At 38.5% G+C, this 21,006-nt stretch overlaps 1 protein-coding gene across 2 annotated transcripts in view; it reads left to right on the forward strand.

The window, feature by feature from the left end:
- The window catches only part of LOC138757435 (tyrosine-protein kinase Tec-like), a 63,882-nt gene that overhangs the window by 36,340 nt on the left and 6,536 nt on the right, over nt 1-21,006 (forward strand). The window contains exons 8-14 of one of the 2 annotated variants that reach the window (XM_069924709.1): nt 6-139; nt 1,430-1,504; nt 2,147-2,318; nt 6,979-7,195; nt 8,816-8,880; nt 18,893-19,011; nt 19,825-19,982. In XM_069924709.1, the coding sequence (XP_069780810.1) occupies nt 6-139; nt 1,430-1,504; nt 2,147-2,318; nt 6,979-7,195; nt 8,816-8,880; nt 18,893-19,011; nt 19,825-19,982 (940 nt within the window). Of the gene's footprint in view, nt 1-5; nt 140-1,429; nt 1,505-2,146; nt 2,319-6,978; nt 7,196-8,815; nt 8,881-10,085; nt 10,149-18,892; nt 19,012-19,824; nt 19,983-21,006 lie in introns of those variants that run through there. The other variant, XM_069924710.1, reaches the window with a different exon arrangement.

Genomic DNA, 21,006 nt, shown 5'->3' on the forward strand with positions numbered 1-21,006 from the left:
AACAGAGATCAAAATGGTTCAGTCAGACATTATCACATTAAGCAGACACAGACGTCACAGAGACAATACTATGTGGCAGAGAAACACCTATTTGATACAATTCCTGAGCTTATTGAGTATCATGAACACAATGCAGCAGGTATGGAGAAGTGCAAATATGAATTACATTTGCATACTTGGTCATTTAGTTTGTGTGGCTTCTGTACTTTCTGATATATTATCTCAAAAGCATGATTATTTCTGGGTCAGCACAGTCTGGCAACTAAGAACGTGAGCAGTTAGTTCAGTATAATGCTGGAGGTGGGGTTTTTTTGGATGAAGCAACACTGTTTGCCTGGCCCAGTTGTCCACTTGAATTTTATAGGCAACCTGACTGTTTAATAAAGAAGGTGAAGTCAATTTTGCTGGTAACATTCTTGTCTCAACTAGTATTGCCTCATTCTTGATACTTTAGTTTGCTGCATCCAATTGTGTTCAGAATGGTCATCCAGTTTTTCTACATTCCATCTAACTCTGGACTTTATCTTATGATGTGTAAAATATTTTAAGATGAATGCAAGTTTGTCTTCCTGCTGCTCTCCTAAGAGATTTGTTCTTTGGTAGATTAGATGTAAACGTTTTTGCACAATGCTCCATAGAAACCTTAACAGCAGATCTGACAAAATACCCCACATATCATACTTAATTTCAATGTTGGACAATTGAAAATGCATTTAGAAATAAAATGCAACAACAATAACAAGTTTAACATGATATCCGCCATTTCTTTTTAATTTCATGTCCTTGCGGGCAATTCCTGGCATGAATTGTGAGAAATGTGCATCAATATATGTATTTTCTTTTGGAGCTTTGCAGGTGAAGTCAGACCACTTTGTTGACTATTGTTGACTCCCAAGACAACTGTGGGGTCATACTGGAAGAACAGAGGAGCAAGTTCCTTTCTTGCCTTTCATCCTATTGCTCTCTCCCCCATCTTAGAACCACTCATCTCTGATCTCTTCCTCAGGCCCCAGATAGCTGAGGCCTCAAACTCTTGCTCCTCCTCCAGTTTACCCAAGTGACCCAATTGCTCAAGAACATTCTCTGTTCTTTCTCCGTAGCCCACAGTGGACACCCATCACCACTCCTCTGCACTTCAGCCCTTCACCTGGATTCAGGCCTTCTGTTCTCTGGATGCTTACACAGGGCCACAGTCATTTTCTTTTACATAACCCCACAGACCCTTCCTTGGTGCCATGTGGTACTTTTTTTATTGATGAGAACGTGCTACAACCACACAAGGATTTCACTATACAAGAGATAAATGCACTGTTATTTTTTTGATTAAAACAAGCAGCCCACAATTTTAAATTGCATTCTACAATTGCAAGATTCCCACATCAGTATCATATTGATTCAATAATATGTTCTATTCCATAACATTGTCTAGGTCTCATCACAAGATTTCGATATCCGGTTGGATTAACGGGAAAGTGCTCTCCTGCAACAGCTGGCTTCAGTTATGGTACTGTATGCTATTCCACATGTGTAATCTAACCTACATGTTCCTCTTTGTAAATCCAACAGGTGAAAGATCTAAGAGTTAACTATATAACTCCATTCTACTGTGGTGTTAGTTTCAGCTAATCTGGGCTGTCCTTGAGTGGGAGGGTGGATAGGCTGGCCAGCCACCACCTTATTTGCTAGCTTCTGATTACACAATCAGATGGGAGATCACAATTAACAGGAAGCCAACTTCAGATCCATTGTGGTAGGGCGTTCTTCACTACCCCTCCCCATCCTACCCTCAAATGATCTTGTAACATTTTTGTTGAGCAATCCAATAAATATAGGAATATCTTAATTTTCATGAAGATATTTAAAAGAGTGACAGAATAAAAGTCCAGTTGGATTCTCTGTATTACCTGCTGAAACTTTAATGAAGGAGTCTCAACTCTTCCAGAAATCTGAGAAAGATGCAGTGCCCTGGCACTTCCCCATTCAGCACCTGTCTGAGCTTTTCTAATCTCATTTGTTGACTGTGTGAGAGTAGTTCCTTGTTGTCATTTATAATCTGGATTAAACATTGTTATGCTGACTCACCATATAAATAATAGGCTGACATTAGCAAACAAATTACTTGAACTTGATTTTTCTACTCTCACAGAAAAATGGGAGATCAATACTTCAGAGCTGACTTTCATGAAAGAGCTGGGCAGTGGCCAGTTTGGGATGGTGCGTCTTGGAAAATGGAGAGCTATGCACAAAGTCGCAATCAAAACAGTGTATGAAGGTTCGATGTCAGAAGAGGATTTTATTGAGGAAGCCAAGGTCATGATGTAAGTGCTGTTGATCATATTGAAAATGCCAGAGGTACATGTATGACTGTCATAGATGTGGCATTAACCTTTGCTGCATTGCAATTAAGGTGGTTGCAGAAACTCTATCCACATCACTGTGGTGTCACTGATGCTGGAAACCTTCCTATAATCAGACAATGACCATTTACCATGTTCATTCCATTGTTATGTCAGGACACTTTGCATTTAGACCATTAAAATGCTCAGCTGCTTCAGGGCTCTTGAAGAAGAGGAAAATGTACTTAATAAAAGAGCCTGGAAATCAAGATATTAGCATGGTGTTTATAGAGAAATGATGATAATGGTCATGTGTTACACCACCAAATCTCAACACTGACATTTCCAATATCCATTGTCACTGCTAAAGGAAAACCTGGATGCTGATGGGAAAGAAAACCTGTCCAACATCCACCAACATACATCGCCAGTAATACAATTGATATGTTTATTTTAAAGCAGAATGGTAAAAGAGAAATGATGGGAGCTTTGAAGGAATTGCACAAATAAGAATGAAGATAATGAGAAAATATATGGTTTTCATCATAAATAGGCTTTTAGAGATATACATATATGTTTTTGAGATTATGACGGTATATGTGTACCCATAATTTTATGTTTCTTATCTTCTTTGCATGATTTTTCGAAGGCTTGAGCCTTTTTTGTTTTGTTTTGTTTTCCACCACCCCCCTGGTTTCCATCCAATATGATCCAACACTAAAAAAATCAGATATGGAGTAAATACATTGTGTCTATAACTTGTGGTGTACTGCATGGTTCAAAATTGGGGCCTTTGCTGTTTGTCATCAATGTTAATGACTTGGCTATGAAGGTAGGAGCTATAATTAGGGGGGCACGGCTAGTGTAGTGGTTAGCGCAAAGCTGCTAGAGCACCAGTGATCAGGTTTGAATCCTGCACAGTCTCTAATGAGTTTGTATGTTCTTCCCCCTGTCTGTGTGGGTTTTCCCTGAGGGCTCTGGTTTTCTCCTACCCTTCAAAACATACCGAAGGTTGTAGGGTGCAATTGGGTAACGTGGGCTGAAATGGCCTGTTACCATGCTGTATTTCTACATTTTTAAAAATCAGAATTTAATTAATTAATTTACAGATGATACAAAAGATGGTGTAGATAGTAAGGAAGATTGTCTCAGACAATAGCAGCAGATCAGATGCAAAGATGGGTGTATCATTGATGGATGGAATTTCATTTCCATGAGTGCATTTTGGAAAGTTAAATAGGGCTACAATATGTACGGTAATTTGTAGGCCATTAAGGAATGTTGGTGAACAGAGAGATCTCAGAGTCCAAGTCCATAATTCCCTGAAAATGGTAACACAGGCAGATAGGATGGGATATGACACGTCAGGACACAAAATATCAGAGTTGGGGCAAAGATTATTGGTGTGCAGCTCTGGTCACCACACATGAGGGAGAATGTGGTTCCACTGGAAAGAGTTCTGAGAAGATGTTGCCTGGATTGGAGGAGTGCAATAATGGGGACAGATTGGATGGGCTGGTCTTGTTTCCCTTGGATGAAAGGGGACTGGGGGATGACCTGATTGAGATACATAAAATTAAGAGAGGCATATATAGAATAGAACGTGTGTTTTCCCATGCTAGGGGTATCAAAAACAAGAAGACATAGGATTGATGTGAGAGACAGAATTTTAAAGGGAACCTGAGAAGTATTTTTTTATACAAAGAATGGTTGATGTCTGGAACTTGTTGCCAGAGTACATGATAATTCAGATACAATTACTGAGCTTAAAATGCATTTAGACAAGCGTTTAAATAGGTGAGCCATGCAAGAATAAGAGGGGAAATGAGGTTATAGTTGATGGACAAAAAGTTTCGCATAGACTTTATAGTTTTTTTTTCTTTTTAAAAAAAACTTTATTTAATATTTTCAAAACAAAAACTTTTACAAAATCCATAATATAAAAATGAAAACTGCAACTATCCCACCCGCTTCCCCCCCCCCACCCCTCAACAGACCCCACAAGGGAAGCATTGAAAAAAAATACATAACAGCTGTTTAAGATATATTCATACATTTCAAATAAGGCAACCACATCTTAACAAAAAAAATCATAATTATCAAGCAAATTATATGTCATTTTCTCCATATAAATACAAGACCTCAACTCATTATGCCAACGATTTACTTTTATCTTAACTTTGTCTTTCCAAGAAATCGCAACATATTTATGCGCTACCACCAATGCTAAACGTAAAAATGCTGTCTGAAACTTATCTAACCCCAAATCCATAAATGGAGCAGTATAACCAAACAAAAAGATTTTGTGATCTAACAAGAATTGAATTTTAAACAAATTTTGAAGAAATTCCCTAATTTTATACAAAATGATTGAACTTTATGACAAAGCCAAACAGAACGTAAAAATGTTCCTACACATAATCCACATCTAAAACACGACTCTGAATTATTAAATCCATATCTTCTCAATTTCTCAGAGGTTAAATGTAACTGATGCAAAAAATTATAATTCATCTTACTATATCTTACATTAAACAATTTATTCACATCAGCAAAACACATAATCTCCCAGTCAGCCGGATTAATATCACAAATTAAATCATTTTCCCATTTAATCCTGGATTTATCTAAATTTATCTTATCCATAGTGTCTTGTAACAACGCATACATCTCTGAAACAAAACCCTTACCTGAAAAATGAAAAATCATAAACTCAAATTTCATTAACTTAGGAATTTTCATTTCTCTTCCAAAATTATCTTTCATTATGCTCTAATTTGATAATAAACAAACAAAGAATTCACTGAAATTCCAAATTTTTCTCTGTTGATTAAATGATAAAAAATTTACCCTCTTCAAAACAATCCTGCAATAACTTTATTCCTTTAATCTGCCATTGTCTTAAGAATCTATTATTCAATGAAAAAGGAACCAATTTATTTTGATATATTGGGGCTTGAACCGATATTTTACCTTCTGAGCCTATTAATAAATTCCTTTTAGTCCAAATCTCTAACAAATGTTTCAAAATCAGTATATTATATCTCTGTAATAAAACAGAATTCCATTTAAATACAAATTGATGTGGATAAGGTTCCGATATACCAGCCAATTCTACCCTAGCCCAACTAGGGGGGCACGCAACATCCAACATATGATTAATAAATCTTAATTGAGCTGCTTCATAATAATTTTGAAAATGGGGTAATTGTAAACCTCCCAAAGCATATTTCCAGGTAAATTTATGTATTGCTACTCTAGCTAATTTTCCCTTCCATAGAAATTCTCAAACTACTTTATTTAAATCCTGAAAAAAAGATTTTGAAAGAAAATAAGGAATCGATTGAAAATGATACTGAATTTGTGGAAAGATATTCATCTTAATACAATTTACTTGACCTATTAATGACAAATTAATGACATTTAATCAAATCTGCTTTAATCTTTCTCATTAATGGGACTTACTTTAAATTATACAATGATTGAATATTTACATCAATCATTTTCCCTAAATACTTAATCTTATCAGTCCAACGGAGTTTAGTAATTTCTCTACACTGGTCGTAATTTCCTTCAGAAATTGGTAATATTTCACTTTTGTCCCAATTCACTTTATATCCTGATAATTTACCATATTGTTCTAAACATTCTTGCAAGTAAATTAAAGATCATTCCAGATTCATTAAATATATCAAAACGTCATCAGCAAATAGATTAATCTTATATTCATCATCTGCTATCCTTATACCTCTAATATTCTCATTCTGCCTAACAGCTTGAGCTAACGGTTCAATGACCAACGCAAATAGAGCTGGCGACAAAGGACAACCTTGATGAGTTGAACGCGATAATTTAAAGAAGGAAGAGGTTTGACCATTTGTCGCCACCCTAGCAATGGGATTATTAATGCCTTCACCCAACCAATAAAAGAGGGTCCAAACTTATATTTCTCCAAAACTTTAAATAAAAAATTTCATTCAACCCTATCAAAAGCTTTTTCAGCATCTAAAGCAACTACCATTGGTAGGTTGGGATGCTGAAGTGGTGTTAATCACTCTAAGAATATTGTCAGAAGCATATCTATTTATAATAAAACCAGCCTGGTCAGCATGTACCAATTGTGGTAAATACTTAGCAAGTCTATTCGCCAATAATTTCGCTATTATTTTATAATCCACATTTAATAAAGAAATTGGCCGATATTAACCTACATTCAAAGGACCTCTATCTTTTTTTTTGGTATAACTCGTTCCTGCGTTACCTGATGAAGAACATCCGTAAATAAAGAGGACAGATCATCATAAAAATCTTTATAAAATTCAAAAGTGAACCCATAATCTCCTGGAGACTTTCCGTTAGGCATTTGTTGAATAACATCCTTTATTACTCAATCTGTAAAAGGAGAATCCAGTTTCCTCACATCATCTTCTCCTAATATTGGCAAATTTAGTTCTGACAAAAAGATTCAATGGAACCATCATCTCGAACTCCCACATAAACGAATAAAATTATGTATTTCCAGCAATCATTGATACATTATGAGGATATTCTGATGCAAATTAATTCCACATAATAACAGGACTACATTGCATTATTTTTTCCTAGCCTAAAGTACTGGTCATGTATTCTTTTCCTTCCATAGGAGATTATCTCACCCAAATCTGGTTCAACTTTATGGGGTTTGCATGCAACAGAGGCCAATTTGTATAGTTACTGAGTTCATGGAAAATGGCTGCCTACTCAATTACCAGAGACAGAGACAAGGTCGATTGAGCAAAGACATCTTATTGGGTATATGTGAAGATGTCTGTGAAGGGATGGCATATCTTGAGATGAATCACTTCATTCACCGGGACTTGGTAAGATTTCCCATCACAGTATAAGTGTTTTTTTTTAAACTAATGGTTTACTAGGATGACAGTGTTTGTAGACAATGCTGTGTGTATCCAACAATCTTGCCATGTCTAGTTCTGATCAGGTGTTGTCATGTATATTCATGAGTACAAATGCCATTGCAGATAGTTAGGATCACGTGTAGTTAAAGCTTGGTATATGTAGATATAAACATTTTCATATGCTAATAAAAGGGAAATATTTGTTCTTTTCCCCCACTATTTAAAAATGTAAAATTTTAAATAGTGAAGCTATTTTTTCCTTACTTTAATGTGAAACCAAGAATGGTAGGAAGACAGTTGTGTACAGTGAATGTACACACATTCCAATGTGGGTAGCCAATATCTACTCTGCATAATTATGCTGCAGCCAGGTTTAAAACAATTCAAGAACAGAGTAACACTCCTTTGGAATAGTTCAATTGGTTTTAGCGCTTTAACTTCCTCTACTAGTGATTATAAATGGATACACTAATGGTGTCCCTTTTTCCCTGAAGATGAGTATTAGTTCTTTCTAAAGCTTCAGTGCTTGAGAACTGAGAAAGTCGTCAACCGATGATAAAGAGTGACAAGTTCTCTTGGGTTAAGTAAGCATCTTGAATCTGAAAAATGTCAAATTGGATTTTAATTCATAAAAGCATACAAATTTGTGGCACAGAGTGCTAGCCACAAATTTTCCATCCAAACTAATCCCATATTCCTGCCATGATGCAAAATTTTTAGTACATAAATGATCATCCAAGAGTTTTTAAAAATGGAAGGATGTTTCATCATCTTTTCATGTGGCAAGTTCCATACCCAACAATCTGGACGAAAAATGTTTCCCTCAATTCACCTTTAACCTTTGTGCAAATTCCTATAAATCGGGGCCCTCTCGTCTTGTTGGAGGCAAAGTCTCCTGTTTTTACATTTGGAATTGTACACCACCTGGCCAAAACACAAAGGACAAAATTAGGTAACTCACACCATGTGCTTAGAGGTGAGGTCCTCACATTGATTCTTCCATCCATTAAAGAACGAGACATTGGCTGAGCTCTGTCATGAGCATGTATGCCTCCAAGTGCAATATTCCTTTGGACCCAAGGCATACAGTGATCAGGTATGTGATACACAAAAGTGCTGGAGAAATTCACCTGATCCCACAGTGTCCATAGAAGGCAAGGATACGTAGCAGTCATTTCAGGCCTGAGCCCTTTGTGAAGGTATGAGCAAAAAGGATGCAGATAACTGAATTAAAAGACAGGGGAATGTGCACAGGCCAACAGCCAAGAAGCCACAGAATTTATTGGAGAAGGGGGTAGCTCCATGAAAGCATGGGGTTTCCCTGGAGGCTTCCAGTTTCCTCCCACTGTACGAAATGCACCGGGAGTGAAGGTTAATCGGTATTAAATTGGTGTAAATTGGGCAGCATGGACTCATGGGCTGAAATGGCCTGTTTCTGTGCTGCTTGTCTAAATTTAAAAAATTAAATTTAAAACATTTAATTTAAAAATTTTAAATCTTTTGTGTGTCCATCAAATCAACTCATAAAATGGAAAAACCTGTTAATGACCATGAATTCATCTTATAATTTCTTCTCCTAAACAGGCTGCCAGAAACTGCTTGGTCAGTGACAAGAATGTGGTAAAGGTATCTGATTTTGGAATGGCAAGGTAACTTATTTATTGGATCTGAAACTCTAACGTCAATGTGTATTTATGTATGATAATGCTGCTCGAGCCTTTGGTAGGGTGTGTTCTCACCAAGATATCATAAACTGCAGATGCTGAAGTGATCAGAAGTATAAGAAATGATCATTGTTTTCTTCCATGAGTCATTTAATGAACAATGTGACTGAATAATAATACATAAAACTATAAGAAAACATAATGCACTAGGAAGAAAATTTGCTTCTTTGTCAGTGTCTTGGGGAAATCCAATCCATGAATTTATATTTTTTTAAAAACTGCAAATGATGATAAAACCATATTTATCTGACAAAAATGGGTTGGAAATAATATTTGACATGAAAAATTATAAACATGTTTGTACACAATTCAGGTACTTTGTCTTTAAGCAAACAAAGAATTGTTGGAAGAACTCAACAGGTCAGACAGCATCCATGGGTAGAAATGGTCAATCAATGTTTCGTTGAAATCTTTATCGAGACTAAGATAGAACAGATGAAATTACATGAATAAAGGGGAAATCTGGGGGAAGATCCTGAAGGTGATAGAGGACTGAAGGTGGGATAGGTGGAGAGACAAGTAGAGGGAGAAACTATTAGGAAGGAGGGAGAGGGAGAGAGAAAACAGTGGGCAAAAAAGAAATGGAAACAGTGGAATCAAATGGGGTAGGGGGTTACCTAAAATTAGAAATATCAGTGTTTATTCTGTAAGGTTTAAGGCTGCCCAGGAGGAAGAGGATGTATTGTTCCAATGTTTATGTTTAGCCTCATTCGACAATGGATGAGGCCAATGACAGACATGTTACAGTAGGAATGGTTGGATGGTTGAAATAATTAGCAACTGGAAGTTCAAGTTGAGAGCCATAAACAGAGCATAGGTGTTCAATGAGTGTATTGGGAAGGGCTGTGGCTGTCATGTGACAGCACTGCCCCCTACCAAGTCAGAGGACACACCAGCTATCAATCAACATTTGGCTCTGCCCCACCCATTAGTGCACACCTTGCTGTTGGTTCCATGTAAATTACCTGGACTACATTTTCCAGGCTGCCTGTACTTGGCCTTGGGCCATTGGCTGTGGTCATTGGATTAACCCTTCTGGCACAGAGCTATTGGCTCCCTGTAAATGATCTGGGCTTGTCCTTCCAGCACTATAAAGGTGCCATGTGCTCTTTCTTTCTCCTCTTTGTCAGCTTGGGACCACTCAGCTTCATTCCAGGCCTAGAAATGTGGAAGGATGCTGGATAAACTGTTGGTAAGTTTTGTACTGTTAAAAAGGTTGGGAGCATTTGATTAGTGTCCCTTGTAGCACAGAGTCAAGGGGTGGTGGGGTATCTTAGTGATTTTTCCTTTGTCAGTGCGTGCGTGTGTGTGTCCGTGCGTGCGTGCGTGCTGCATCAGTTACCATATCCCACACTTGCCTTTTGTTTTTATAATTATCATGAAGCAGCACAGTTGAAATTTATTAATAGATTATTTGACACTGAAAAATCTTCTAGGTGGGCAAAGATAGAGATGGATCAGATTTTGGAAGATAATATTAAGCATTTTATTTATAAATGGAATCCTTTATTGTTACAAGAATTTGATTTGCCAGTTTTACGACTATGATAGTACAGCACAGGTAATGTGCTGTGTGAGTGTGACATCAACAATGTGTATATGTATAGATGGTAGTGTAGGATGACTGTGATTGACTGAGAGCGTACCCACACTTACTGGCAGGTCTTAAAGGATTGCTCCTAGCCAGACCAGGTCATTCTGGACTGGTCGACCTACTTGTGATATGCTCCAGTCTTTTAGTGAATAAAAGCCTTGGTTTGGATCAACAAGTCTTTGGTTCTTTCGATGCACTCTACAGCGACATATAATGAATATTTGGTATAATCGTAATTTAAATATAGGGTTTAAAGGAATGATTTCAATAAGATCACCAATGTATCAGAATAAATTAATTCCTTTTTCATTGAATAGCCCTTATTTAAAGGGTTGGAAAAATAAAGCCATAGAGGCGCTGCTGAGCTTTCTTGGCTGTGAAGCTTGTATTAAGGGACCAAGTGTGATTCCAAGAACATGCCATTCCTTGCCTTCGTCCATTGACATATTGAAGCTAAACATAAACATAAGGAACAAATTCATCCCAGATACCCATAAACCTAATGGTATGTGATTTTTTTTCTTCTCTAATTTTAGGTAAAACCCCCTTCCCATTTGACTCCATCTGGATCTTTTGTGTTCTGTTTTGTCTTTCAAATAAATCACTTTATAACCTTCTGGCCAATCAAGTGCTCTTTAGCTATTAACACCACAAAAGGAACATATTAAAAGGTTAACCTAGAAATTTAAGTACACAAAAAACAAAGGCACATAATGTATGTGTTTAACCACATGGTCACAGGAAACGTTTGTGCTGGAAATCGTGCATGATGTTCATTCAATGCACGATGGTTCAGAAGTGTTAGTTAGGATATTTTCACTGCACTAAAATGTTCTGTAAATTAAGTGTTGCAATTGTTTATCCATGGCAACATACATTTACTCAAAAATGCAGAGAATCTAACTCCAGTTGTGATAAAATCTGATGTGGTATCAGTTTGCAAATGTCGATGCAAATGCGGGAAGTTGTAGACTGGATTTTTTTAAAAAAAGCCTTTCCTGAGTAGCATCTCAACACTAGGTAACCAAAAGGAAATAGTTATTCATTGTAATGTAATTAGAATATTAATATCAAAAGCAAACTGCTTTTCTTAAGAAAGTAAAATAATAAAAAGAACTTTACAGTGCTATTTTTGGCAAAGAAAGCGACTTCCTTACCAGATAACATGACAAGAAGCCACAAGCTGAAAACAGGAAATCAGTAGAAGATTTGAAACTGCAAGTGCAAGTGGAGTACTTTTTTTGGAAAAATGTGAAACAGTTAATTTTGGCAGGAAAAGTAAAGAAAAAGATAGATTTTATCTAAATGGTGAGAAATCACAGGGCTTTGCGGTTCAATTATATTTGATTTGCAAAAGGTTGATTTGGAATTGCACCGTTTAATTTGGAAAATTAACACCATTGTTATGGTTCCTCATTCAGGAAACAGAATTCAAAAGTAAGGTGTCTAGGCTTCAGGGACATAAGGCAGTTTGAAGTTTTGTAGCTTAGTGGTTAGAGCACTGGCCTTATAAACCAGGGGTCATGAGGCCTCCTTGCTGAGGCCTCATTTCTGTGAGGGCACTGGACAAAGTGGCAACTCTGTCTTCCTTATGTTGGACAAAGTTAAAGAATTCCATGTATGTTATATTCTAAATGACAATAATTTTACCTTTCGTGAGACCAAATCTGCTTACTTAAATAAAGGTGTTAATATGTTAGAAGACTAACTGGATGAATACCTGGAATAGGCAGGTTATCTTATGAGAAAAGATTGGACAAACTGGCTTTTATCTTCTGCTGTTTGCAATAATGAGAGAGAATTTGAATGAAATGTTTTAACTACTAAGGGGTCTTAATGGGGAGGATGTGGGAGAGCCCAGTAACTGTTTCTGCTCACATGCACCACTCATGAGTGTGAAGTGGCCATTACCATATTTATGCTCCTAACCACAAAATAGTTACAGATATCTTGTATACAACATCCCTCCTTCTCAAAAAAAGTGCTTCTTTACCTATTTACTTAAAATGTGAATTAAACATTTTAATTATAAAAAAATAAAATTTTCTAATTTCACATATTTTCATCAAAATCGCACTAGTGACAGGATGATGCTTCTCCACTTTGTAGATTTTGTTGCGACTGTTGAGCTGTGCTGATGTTGCGGGCTTGTGGTTGAGGTTTTGCCACATGTTACCATACTAGTTGTTGATGTTGCAGAAGTTGCTAGTGGTTCCGGTGTTGTCACTTGTGTTGTTGGTGTTGCAGCTCTCTGCTCTGCCTGTGTCAGGCAGATGTGGACCCTCTCCTGATGAATAGGAACCTAGAGTAGTAACAGGCCACAATCAGATACCACTCCTGGTTCTCATTGAACAAGTCTACTTCCACTGTGTGCCATGGCCTGGTGGGTATTTCAGCGGGAATCATCACCTTTTGTTGTGTGTTCCTGTACTAATAGCATATCGGACATGCAGCCACCTTCTTTTCTGTCTTTGTAGATGCCTATCCAGTACACTGGTGACTTTGCTCAAAGTTTGCACATTCCCATGTGACCTTGATGTATTTTCTGGAGAATTTCCTTTTGCATTGTCCTGGGTATAATCAGTCGTGACCCTGTCAGCAAAACACCTTTCTCCAGTGATCTGTCATCTCTGACTGACCAATATTGGCGTATTGCAAGCTGCACCTGTTATCTCTTCTCTGGCCATCCCTGTACCACCTGTTGGGAAAACAGCTGCAGCTCATTGTCCTTAGTGGTTTCTTCCCTGATCTGGCTTAGTTTGCTGCTGGTCACACTGACAAGGTGATGTATCTTGACCCCCATGTCCTTCATCTCGTACTTTTCATTTGGAGAAAGGCGTGACAAGGCGTCAGCAAGCACCATTTCCTTTCCTGGCTTGGACTTCAAGGTGAAGTAGCATTGGAATCGGAGGAGTAGCCTCTGCAGTCTAGCTGGTGCCTTGCTTAGGTTCTTTTTCTGGATCTGTTCTAGCAGGCGATGATCACTCTCCACCACAAACTGTCTCTCGTAGATGAATTTGAGGAATATTTTGCATTCGTTCATGACTGCCAACAGCACCCTCTCGATATTTGCATATCTGGTCTCTGCTGCTGTCAGGGTTTTTGAGGTGAAAGCTCTTTGTTTACTTTCCTGCACCAATGCTGCCCAAGGCCTCTGATAGAAGCATCTACTCGTAGTATGAAAGTTTTTTTAACTGTCATAATAGTTCAGTTTCATTTCTCTGCAAACTATGTCTCTGAGCTGGTCAAAACTTCTTTGATGTGATGGTGACCACTGAAACTCCACATCATCTTTCCGCAGCTCTCTGAGGTTGTCTGTGAGGTCTGACATGTGTGAGATGAAAGAGCTCATACTGGATCAAACCGAGGAAGCTTTTTAGCTCCTTTTTGCCCTTTGGGTGTTCCTTCTTGGCAATGGCTGTGACCTACTCTGGTCTTGGCTTGACCCCATCAAGTGTGTACACATTCTGAAGAATTGGCACTCCTTCTCCTTAACGATGCATTTGTCTGCATTAAGTTTGATGCTGGCCCCTCTTGTTTTTCTCCATGGCTTCTTGCAATTTTTTCATCTCTATCATAGACCTGGATATTGTCTGCAATGCCAACAGACCCCTTGCATCCCCTGTAGATCTCATCAATCTTCTGTTGAAATACATCCTAGCTCACTTAAGGCCAAAAGATAGTTGCAGGAACTTGTAATGACCAAATTGATCATTGAATGTTGTGAAGCAGTTTTGATTCGTGATCCAGCTTCACGTTCCAATATCCATTCTTAGCATCTAACTTGCTGAAGATTTTGGACCCTGCTAGTTCTGGTGTAATGCCTGTCAGTGTCGGTGTTGGGTAGTGACACCTCTCGATGACTAGGTTTAAGACTTCAGGGTCCAGGCATATCTTCGAGTGGGCATTCGATTTTTTTCCTTCACCACTATGGAATTTACCCAGTAGTCGGCTCATTACTTTTGCTATCACTTGCTTGTCCTCCATTTCTTTCAGTTCTTGCTCTAGCTTTTAAAAAAAATCTCTATTGGCATTTTCCTTGGAGCATGGACAATTGGTTTACAGTCTGGGTCTAAGGTGATGTGGTACTCGAAGTCTCCAAAGCACCCAACTGTACTATTGAAGCATTCAGGGCCCATGTTCATGAGCTCAGCTTTGTTTGTAATCGGGGGGCAGTACTCAAGAAGGGTGTCATTGTTGATTCTCTTGGACATTTTCTTGCATCTCTTGGTTTATGGAGATTAACTGTAACTCCAGACTCCTATTCAGAATCAGAATTTCTGATCTGTCAGTGTCTGCCATGAAGAATGTACACGTGATGTTCTTTCCTTTATGACACCCTCTGATTTTGGTTTTTCAAAGCTGTTTGATCACGGGTCCATCACAGGCTGTGAGTGTGACATTAACAGCCTCTCGTATGCCTTAATTATGTTTTCAGGGAACATCTGGTGATCGAGTCTGAGTGGAAGGACGTTGCTTTGTGACCCAGCGTCCATCTTTACTTTCAGGTTGAATATTTTGGGCCTGTTTCTAATTATTCTCTTTACTTGGATCATAATGTGCAACACATTTGTCTCTTCATTTTTACTCTTTGACTTCTTGTGAAGGTGAATTGTTTCTATGTCTAGCATCAGTGTGTTGGAGTCACCATTCTCACTTCCATCGAGATAATCTATTTTCTGCTTGTATCCTTTCTTCACTGCCATTTTTGTTTTCCTTGTACCAGACCTGCTTATCTTTTCCCAGTTATTGGATTTCCCACAGATCCTGTTTTTAGAACCATATGTGGGACATTTCTTTTGGTCATCAAGGGGGTGTAGTCTGCCATAGTTCCTGCAGATTTTGGGGGTTTGTGGCTTTCTTGGTGTGTCCTTTATAGCATCGACCCTTCTATCTCTTTGTTGTGTGTTGGCCTGTACAGAGTGGGGCTGCATTTGCCTCCTGGTGGCCTCAAACATTCTAGATGTGTCTACTGCATCTGCCAGCTTGAAGCTATCCTTCCTTATAAGAGCCTTTTGTACTTCAGGATGGGTGCTTCCCCAGATCAGTTGGTTGACTAGGCCTTCTTCAATTTCCTTGAATTTGCATTTTGTGGCAACATCCTTCAGCCTAGTGAGGAAATTATCCACCGTCTCATCGAGCTCTTGCTTTAGGCTCTGGAATTCGTGTCGTTTGATTCTGTGGTTAGATCTAGGTTTCAGGTGAGAGGAGAATTTCTCAGACATATTCTGCAGATCATTCTTGTCTGTCTCAGCAAGCACCCAGCTGTTGAAAAGGTCTAGTCCTCATTCCCCCATCCAGAGAAGGATATAACTAACCTTTTCCTCCCGTGTGACCCCTTTTAACGAAGCTTTTGAAGGCCAGTTCCTGCTGAAATTTCTTGAAGGTTTCTACAACATCATGAGCTTTGAAGTCCATTACTGGGTGCTATGCTGCTGCCGTGGCAGTAGCCATTTCTTTTCACACTAGCGATCAGGTGATTATTTTTTTTTGAGTGGATTTCTAGTGTTTGTCGGGATCCAAAATCATCTGTATGGCATGGTTTTCCACATCAGCCACCGTTGCCACCATGTCGCGTCCCTTTTTTAAGTGGGAGGACAAAATAAAGTACTTGAGAGATGCGATTTACAGCTAATTTTCTTGTTGTAATTACACCATGTTTACTGCCGTGTGTAACAATACATTAATGCATCTGTGCACATGCACCACTCATGAATGTGATATGGCCATTACAGCATTCATGCTCCTAGCAACAAAATAGTCATGGACATCTTAAGTATACAACACACAGAAGTTATTTACTGCATCTGGTGCTCCCTTTGTGGCCTTCTCCACATCAGAGAGACCGGTCTCAGATTGGCAGATCACTTTGCTGAGCGCCCAGTCACCCTCTGCCACAACAAAGACCTCCCAGTTGCCAACCATTTCAATTCTGAGTCACACTCCTAAGCTCATATGTCTGTTCGTGGCCTTATGGACTGTCCGACCCTGCCCACCTGCAGATTGGAGGAACAGCTCCTTATTTTCCATCTGGGTGCTCTCCATCCAGATGGCATGAACATCGACTTGTCTGCTTTCTGCTAACCAGCTTGCCTTTTCTTTCCCCTCTGTTCCAGTTTTTCCAGTTTTCCCTTCACCCCCGATCGCTGCTGTCCCCTCTTTCCCTATACCACCTATTATCCCTTTGTCACCACGCCATTCTCCCACCCCCACCCACCATCCTCTTTCATACCTTGATGAAGCGGTCAAGCCCAAAAGGTCAGTTATGTATTTTTATCTTTGCTATATTTTGCATTTTGCATTTCCTTATCTCCACAAATAACAAAAATTCCCCCCTATTTACTTCTATTTGAATTTTGGACTCTGATTCACAATTCATTCATTCATTACTAAGTTTGGAAAAATTAATTCAGTGTATTTTCCTATTATTTTTGGAGACACAAATGATGCAACTCAAACGCTCATTGGCTCCTTTAAAAAAACAATTAATTTCAAAGTGCGGAGGAAACTCTGCATCTATAGGAAGTGAAGGGTAACCAGCATTTCAGGCCTGAGCCCTTTGACAAGGTATAAGCAAAGAAAAGGTAGGCGCCTGAATAAAAGGGTGAGGGAGGAGTGGGCAGAGGAAGGAGCAAAGGCCAACAGGGAAGAAGTCTCAGGTAGGAGGGTAGAAGAGAAAAAAATCTGACAAATGATGGTGGGGATTGCTCTCTGAATGGAGAGAAAAGGGAAGGGGGATGGGTAGCTGGAGGAAAGGAAGAATAAGGAACAAGAGAGCCTTGAGAGGGGTTCAATAGAAATTAGAAGTCTATGTCAATGCCATCTGGTAGGAGAGGTCCCAGACAGAATATTAGGTGTTGCTCCTCAGATTTGTAGGTAGTCTCGTTTTGGCAGTGTATTGAGGCCATGAATAGACATGTGTGGGAATGGAGTGCAGAATTAAAATGGCTACTGGGAGATCCCTGATATTGTAATGAACAGAGCAAAGATGCTCAACGATACAGTCCCCCAGTCTGCGTTCAGTCTCTCCAATGTAGGGGCGGCCACAATGGGAATACTGGATGAAGGTGATTCTCCTTGCAGATTCACAAGTGAAGTGTACAAGTGCATGAAGGATTTATCCAGCAATATAATGTCTCTAATTAATATTTTAGCCATTTTGATACATAACCCCACTGCTACAGAACTGTACTTCCTCGGATTTTCACCATATGCAGGGGGTCCACAGGTTACAAATGACCTGACCTATGGAAATTCAATATATAAATTCTCCTGTATATTTTAAAATCATTTTCAAACTACTAACAATAATAATAAGCTTCATCAGTAATAACTGGATACAGTATATATTCCACTAGTTCAATTATGGGTAGTGTTCTGGGTGATTGAAGTCACTGAAGTAAAGAGTGAGAGTAAGTATATGAAGACTATATAGTATGGATTACTCCAGAAAGCAGATATTTCCAACTTGTAGAGAAATCCATTTTACAGACATTTCTCACCTGGGCACTGCCCATATTTTTAACCTACTTTCTTAAAAAATATACTAAAATATCTTGTATCTATTTAATCTGCTTGGTTATTTGTTCTGAGTATTCATGAAATAGGATGTTAGCTATTTTGGGATTATTTTCCATTGGGATTCTTTGTTCTCTGCTGGAACCTAGGCAGTTGCATAAAGAGCCCACAAGATTTAAGAGAAAACATGAAAATTAATGGTATAAATAATTTTTTTATCATTTTAATAACTTCATAATTAAACTTTGGCTAACTTAGGTTTTGCGAATTTAAAAGTACTAAATTTCAAAAAGGTGCAATTTTAGTCATTATCTGAACTTGTAGCATATGAGGAAAGTTTGATGGCTCTGGGACTGTCCTCCTTGGAGTTCAGATGAATGAGGGGGAAGCAATTTGAATGTTGGAAGAGTAGATGTTGCAAAACTGTTTCACATGGTAGGGGAGGTCAAGGACAAGAGGGCAGAATCTCAGGATTGACGGGCACCCATTTAAATCAGAGGTGTGGAGTAATTGCTTTAGCCAGAGAATGGTGAATCTATAGAATCTGCTGCCAAGGACAGCTGAGAAGGCCAGATGTATTTAAGGCAGAGACTGATGGGTATCTGAATAGTCAGGGTATCAAAGGTTATGGGGAAAAGGGAGGGGAGGGGGTAGTGGGGCTGAGTGAGAGAATGGATCAGCTCCTGATGGAATGGTAGAGTGGGCAAGATGGGCTGCTACTGCTCCTATATCTGGCCTTGTGTATGAATTGGCTTCTTATTAAATTTTTAATTAGAATTTTTAAAAATGCTTATGTATTTAAAATTTATGGTTATTCTCTTTAAGGTATGTACTTGACGATGAATACACCAGCTCAAGTGGCTCCAAGTTTCCTGTAAAATGGTCACCACCTGAAGTCTTCCACTTTTCTAAATTCAGCAGTAAATCAGATGTCTGGTCATTTGGTAAGTCATTTTCTTCTTATTAAAATTAACTTGTGGTTGAAAGTATTTTTAACCGGAAATAAATCAAATCCATAAAGAGTGAATCACTTGTCAACTGTGAATTTGAAAGAGTGGTGATATCATTTGGTTCTTTACATATGGGGTAAGTGTAGCCATGGGCAAGATGGGAAGTGCTGATGTAAATTGCTAAATCTGTGGGTCAATCCTAAACATCCATTATAAAAATCTGAAATCATAAGGCTTCACATTGGGTTAGTTTGATTATCAGGATAAAGCAAATATTTTAACTTCTGATCCAGCTTAGTTACCTTAATTATTTTAATGTAATTTAGACATACAGCATGGTAACAGGGCCTTTTGCCACATGAGGCCATGGCATCCAATTACACCCAATTGGCCTACAACCCAGGTATGTTTGAATGGTGAAAGGAAACCGGAGCACCCTGAGAAAACCTATATGCAGACAAGAGGAGAATGTACAAACTCCTTACACACAGCTTGGGATTCGCTCCTCAGTCCCAATCACTGGCACTATAACAGCGTGGCACTAACTGTGCCACCCCTAAATTATTGTGTGCATTATCCAAAATGGGCCTATTTTGGATGAACAATATTTTCGGATAACTGGTCATTTTTTAAAAACAGCCCAGTAGCAGCAGCAAAATCACTGAGGTCCATTTCAGGACTAGGTGCAACTTGCTGGCTAGGAACAGACCAAACGAATTTCTAGATTCAAATCTCCACTACTTCGCCTCTATTGGAGTGAATTTGGAAGACTCTTTAGCTAACTCACTGCTTGTTTTTTTTCTTTAGGAGTCTTGATGTGGGAAGTTTTTACTGAGGGTAGAATGCCCTTTGAGAATAAATCAAATGCTGAGGTTGTTGATGAGATATCACGAGGGGAGCGGCTTTACCGACCATCCCATGCATCGCCCGCAGTCTATCAGATCATGTACAGCTGCTGGCATGAGGTTCGTTCCCTTTCCATCTCTCTACCTGCATTGTTTTCACCATTGCGAAGCAAATCATTTGAATCATCGTCGATTCACCGGGTTATTTTATGTAAAATTGCTGTAGATCTATAATTTTCTGATGTGGATGAAGAACTTTCACTGAGGAGGACTTGGAAGCTGAGGAGCCCACCCAGTTTCACCTGAGCTCTACCCTGACCTATTGCAGATGGATTATTGACTAAATGCCACTCCTGTACAATGAGTGCGGTATTTCTGAAGAATGCTAAAGCTCCTTATTTTTCCCTTAAGCAGCCCTGTGTTTCCTTGTGGTTTGAATTGAAACCAAAACATTAACAAAAATCACTCGTCAATCCATAAGGCACTGATATTTTATTGAAGAAGTCTCATTTTTCCATTGAAAAATAAAAATCAAAGTTTTTATTTCTTGTCAGACTTTTATAGTCTTCACCTGGTATTGGCATGGGGCTGATCCAAAAATCTATTTGATCTATTAAGTGGCATTGAGTGTCTGGGTGATGAGGTAGCATTGAAGAAACATCCCTGAAGATTTATTCCACCACCCCAGCCTTTCCCACACAGTTTGAAGGTGGGGGATTCTGTGTTTTAGGGAGTCTTTCACTGTTTGAATTTTTGCCAAAGGATTTAGTATTAATTAAAAGCAATTGTAATAGTAAATGTTGTTGTGAAATAAATATATACTTTATACTGAAACATTAACATTGATCTCAACCTTGCAAATTTACATTATGATACAGCAGAAATGTTGAGACTTAATTAAATGACTTCTATTATAACATTGTTAATTTATTGGGAGATAAGTACTGTCTTTTAATTTACACCAACACCAAAGCCATCATTTTTATGAATTTTGCCTGAATTGTAGGAGATTCATCATTTGAATTTTGCTTTATTTAGATAACTCTGTCTGTGCCGATTTCTAAAGCAGAGATATCTGTTCATTTAACTTCATGTGTGCATTAAAAACACAAGCATTGTTGAGGGAACACAGGCTGTACAAAGA

Source organism: Narcine bancroftii, chromosome 3 (assembly GCF_036971445.1).
Source record: "Narcine bancroftii isolate sNarBan1 chromosome 3, sNarBan1.hap1, whole genome shotgun sequence".
NCBI classification, from domain to species: domain Eukaryota; kingdom Metazoa; phylum Chordata; class Chondrichthyes; order Torpediniformes; family Narcinidae; genus Narcine; species Narcine bancroftii.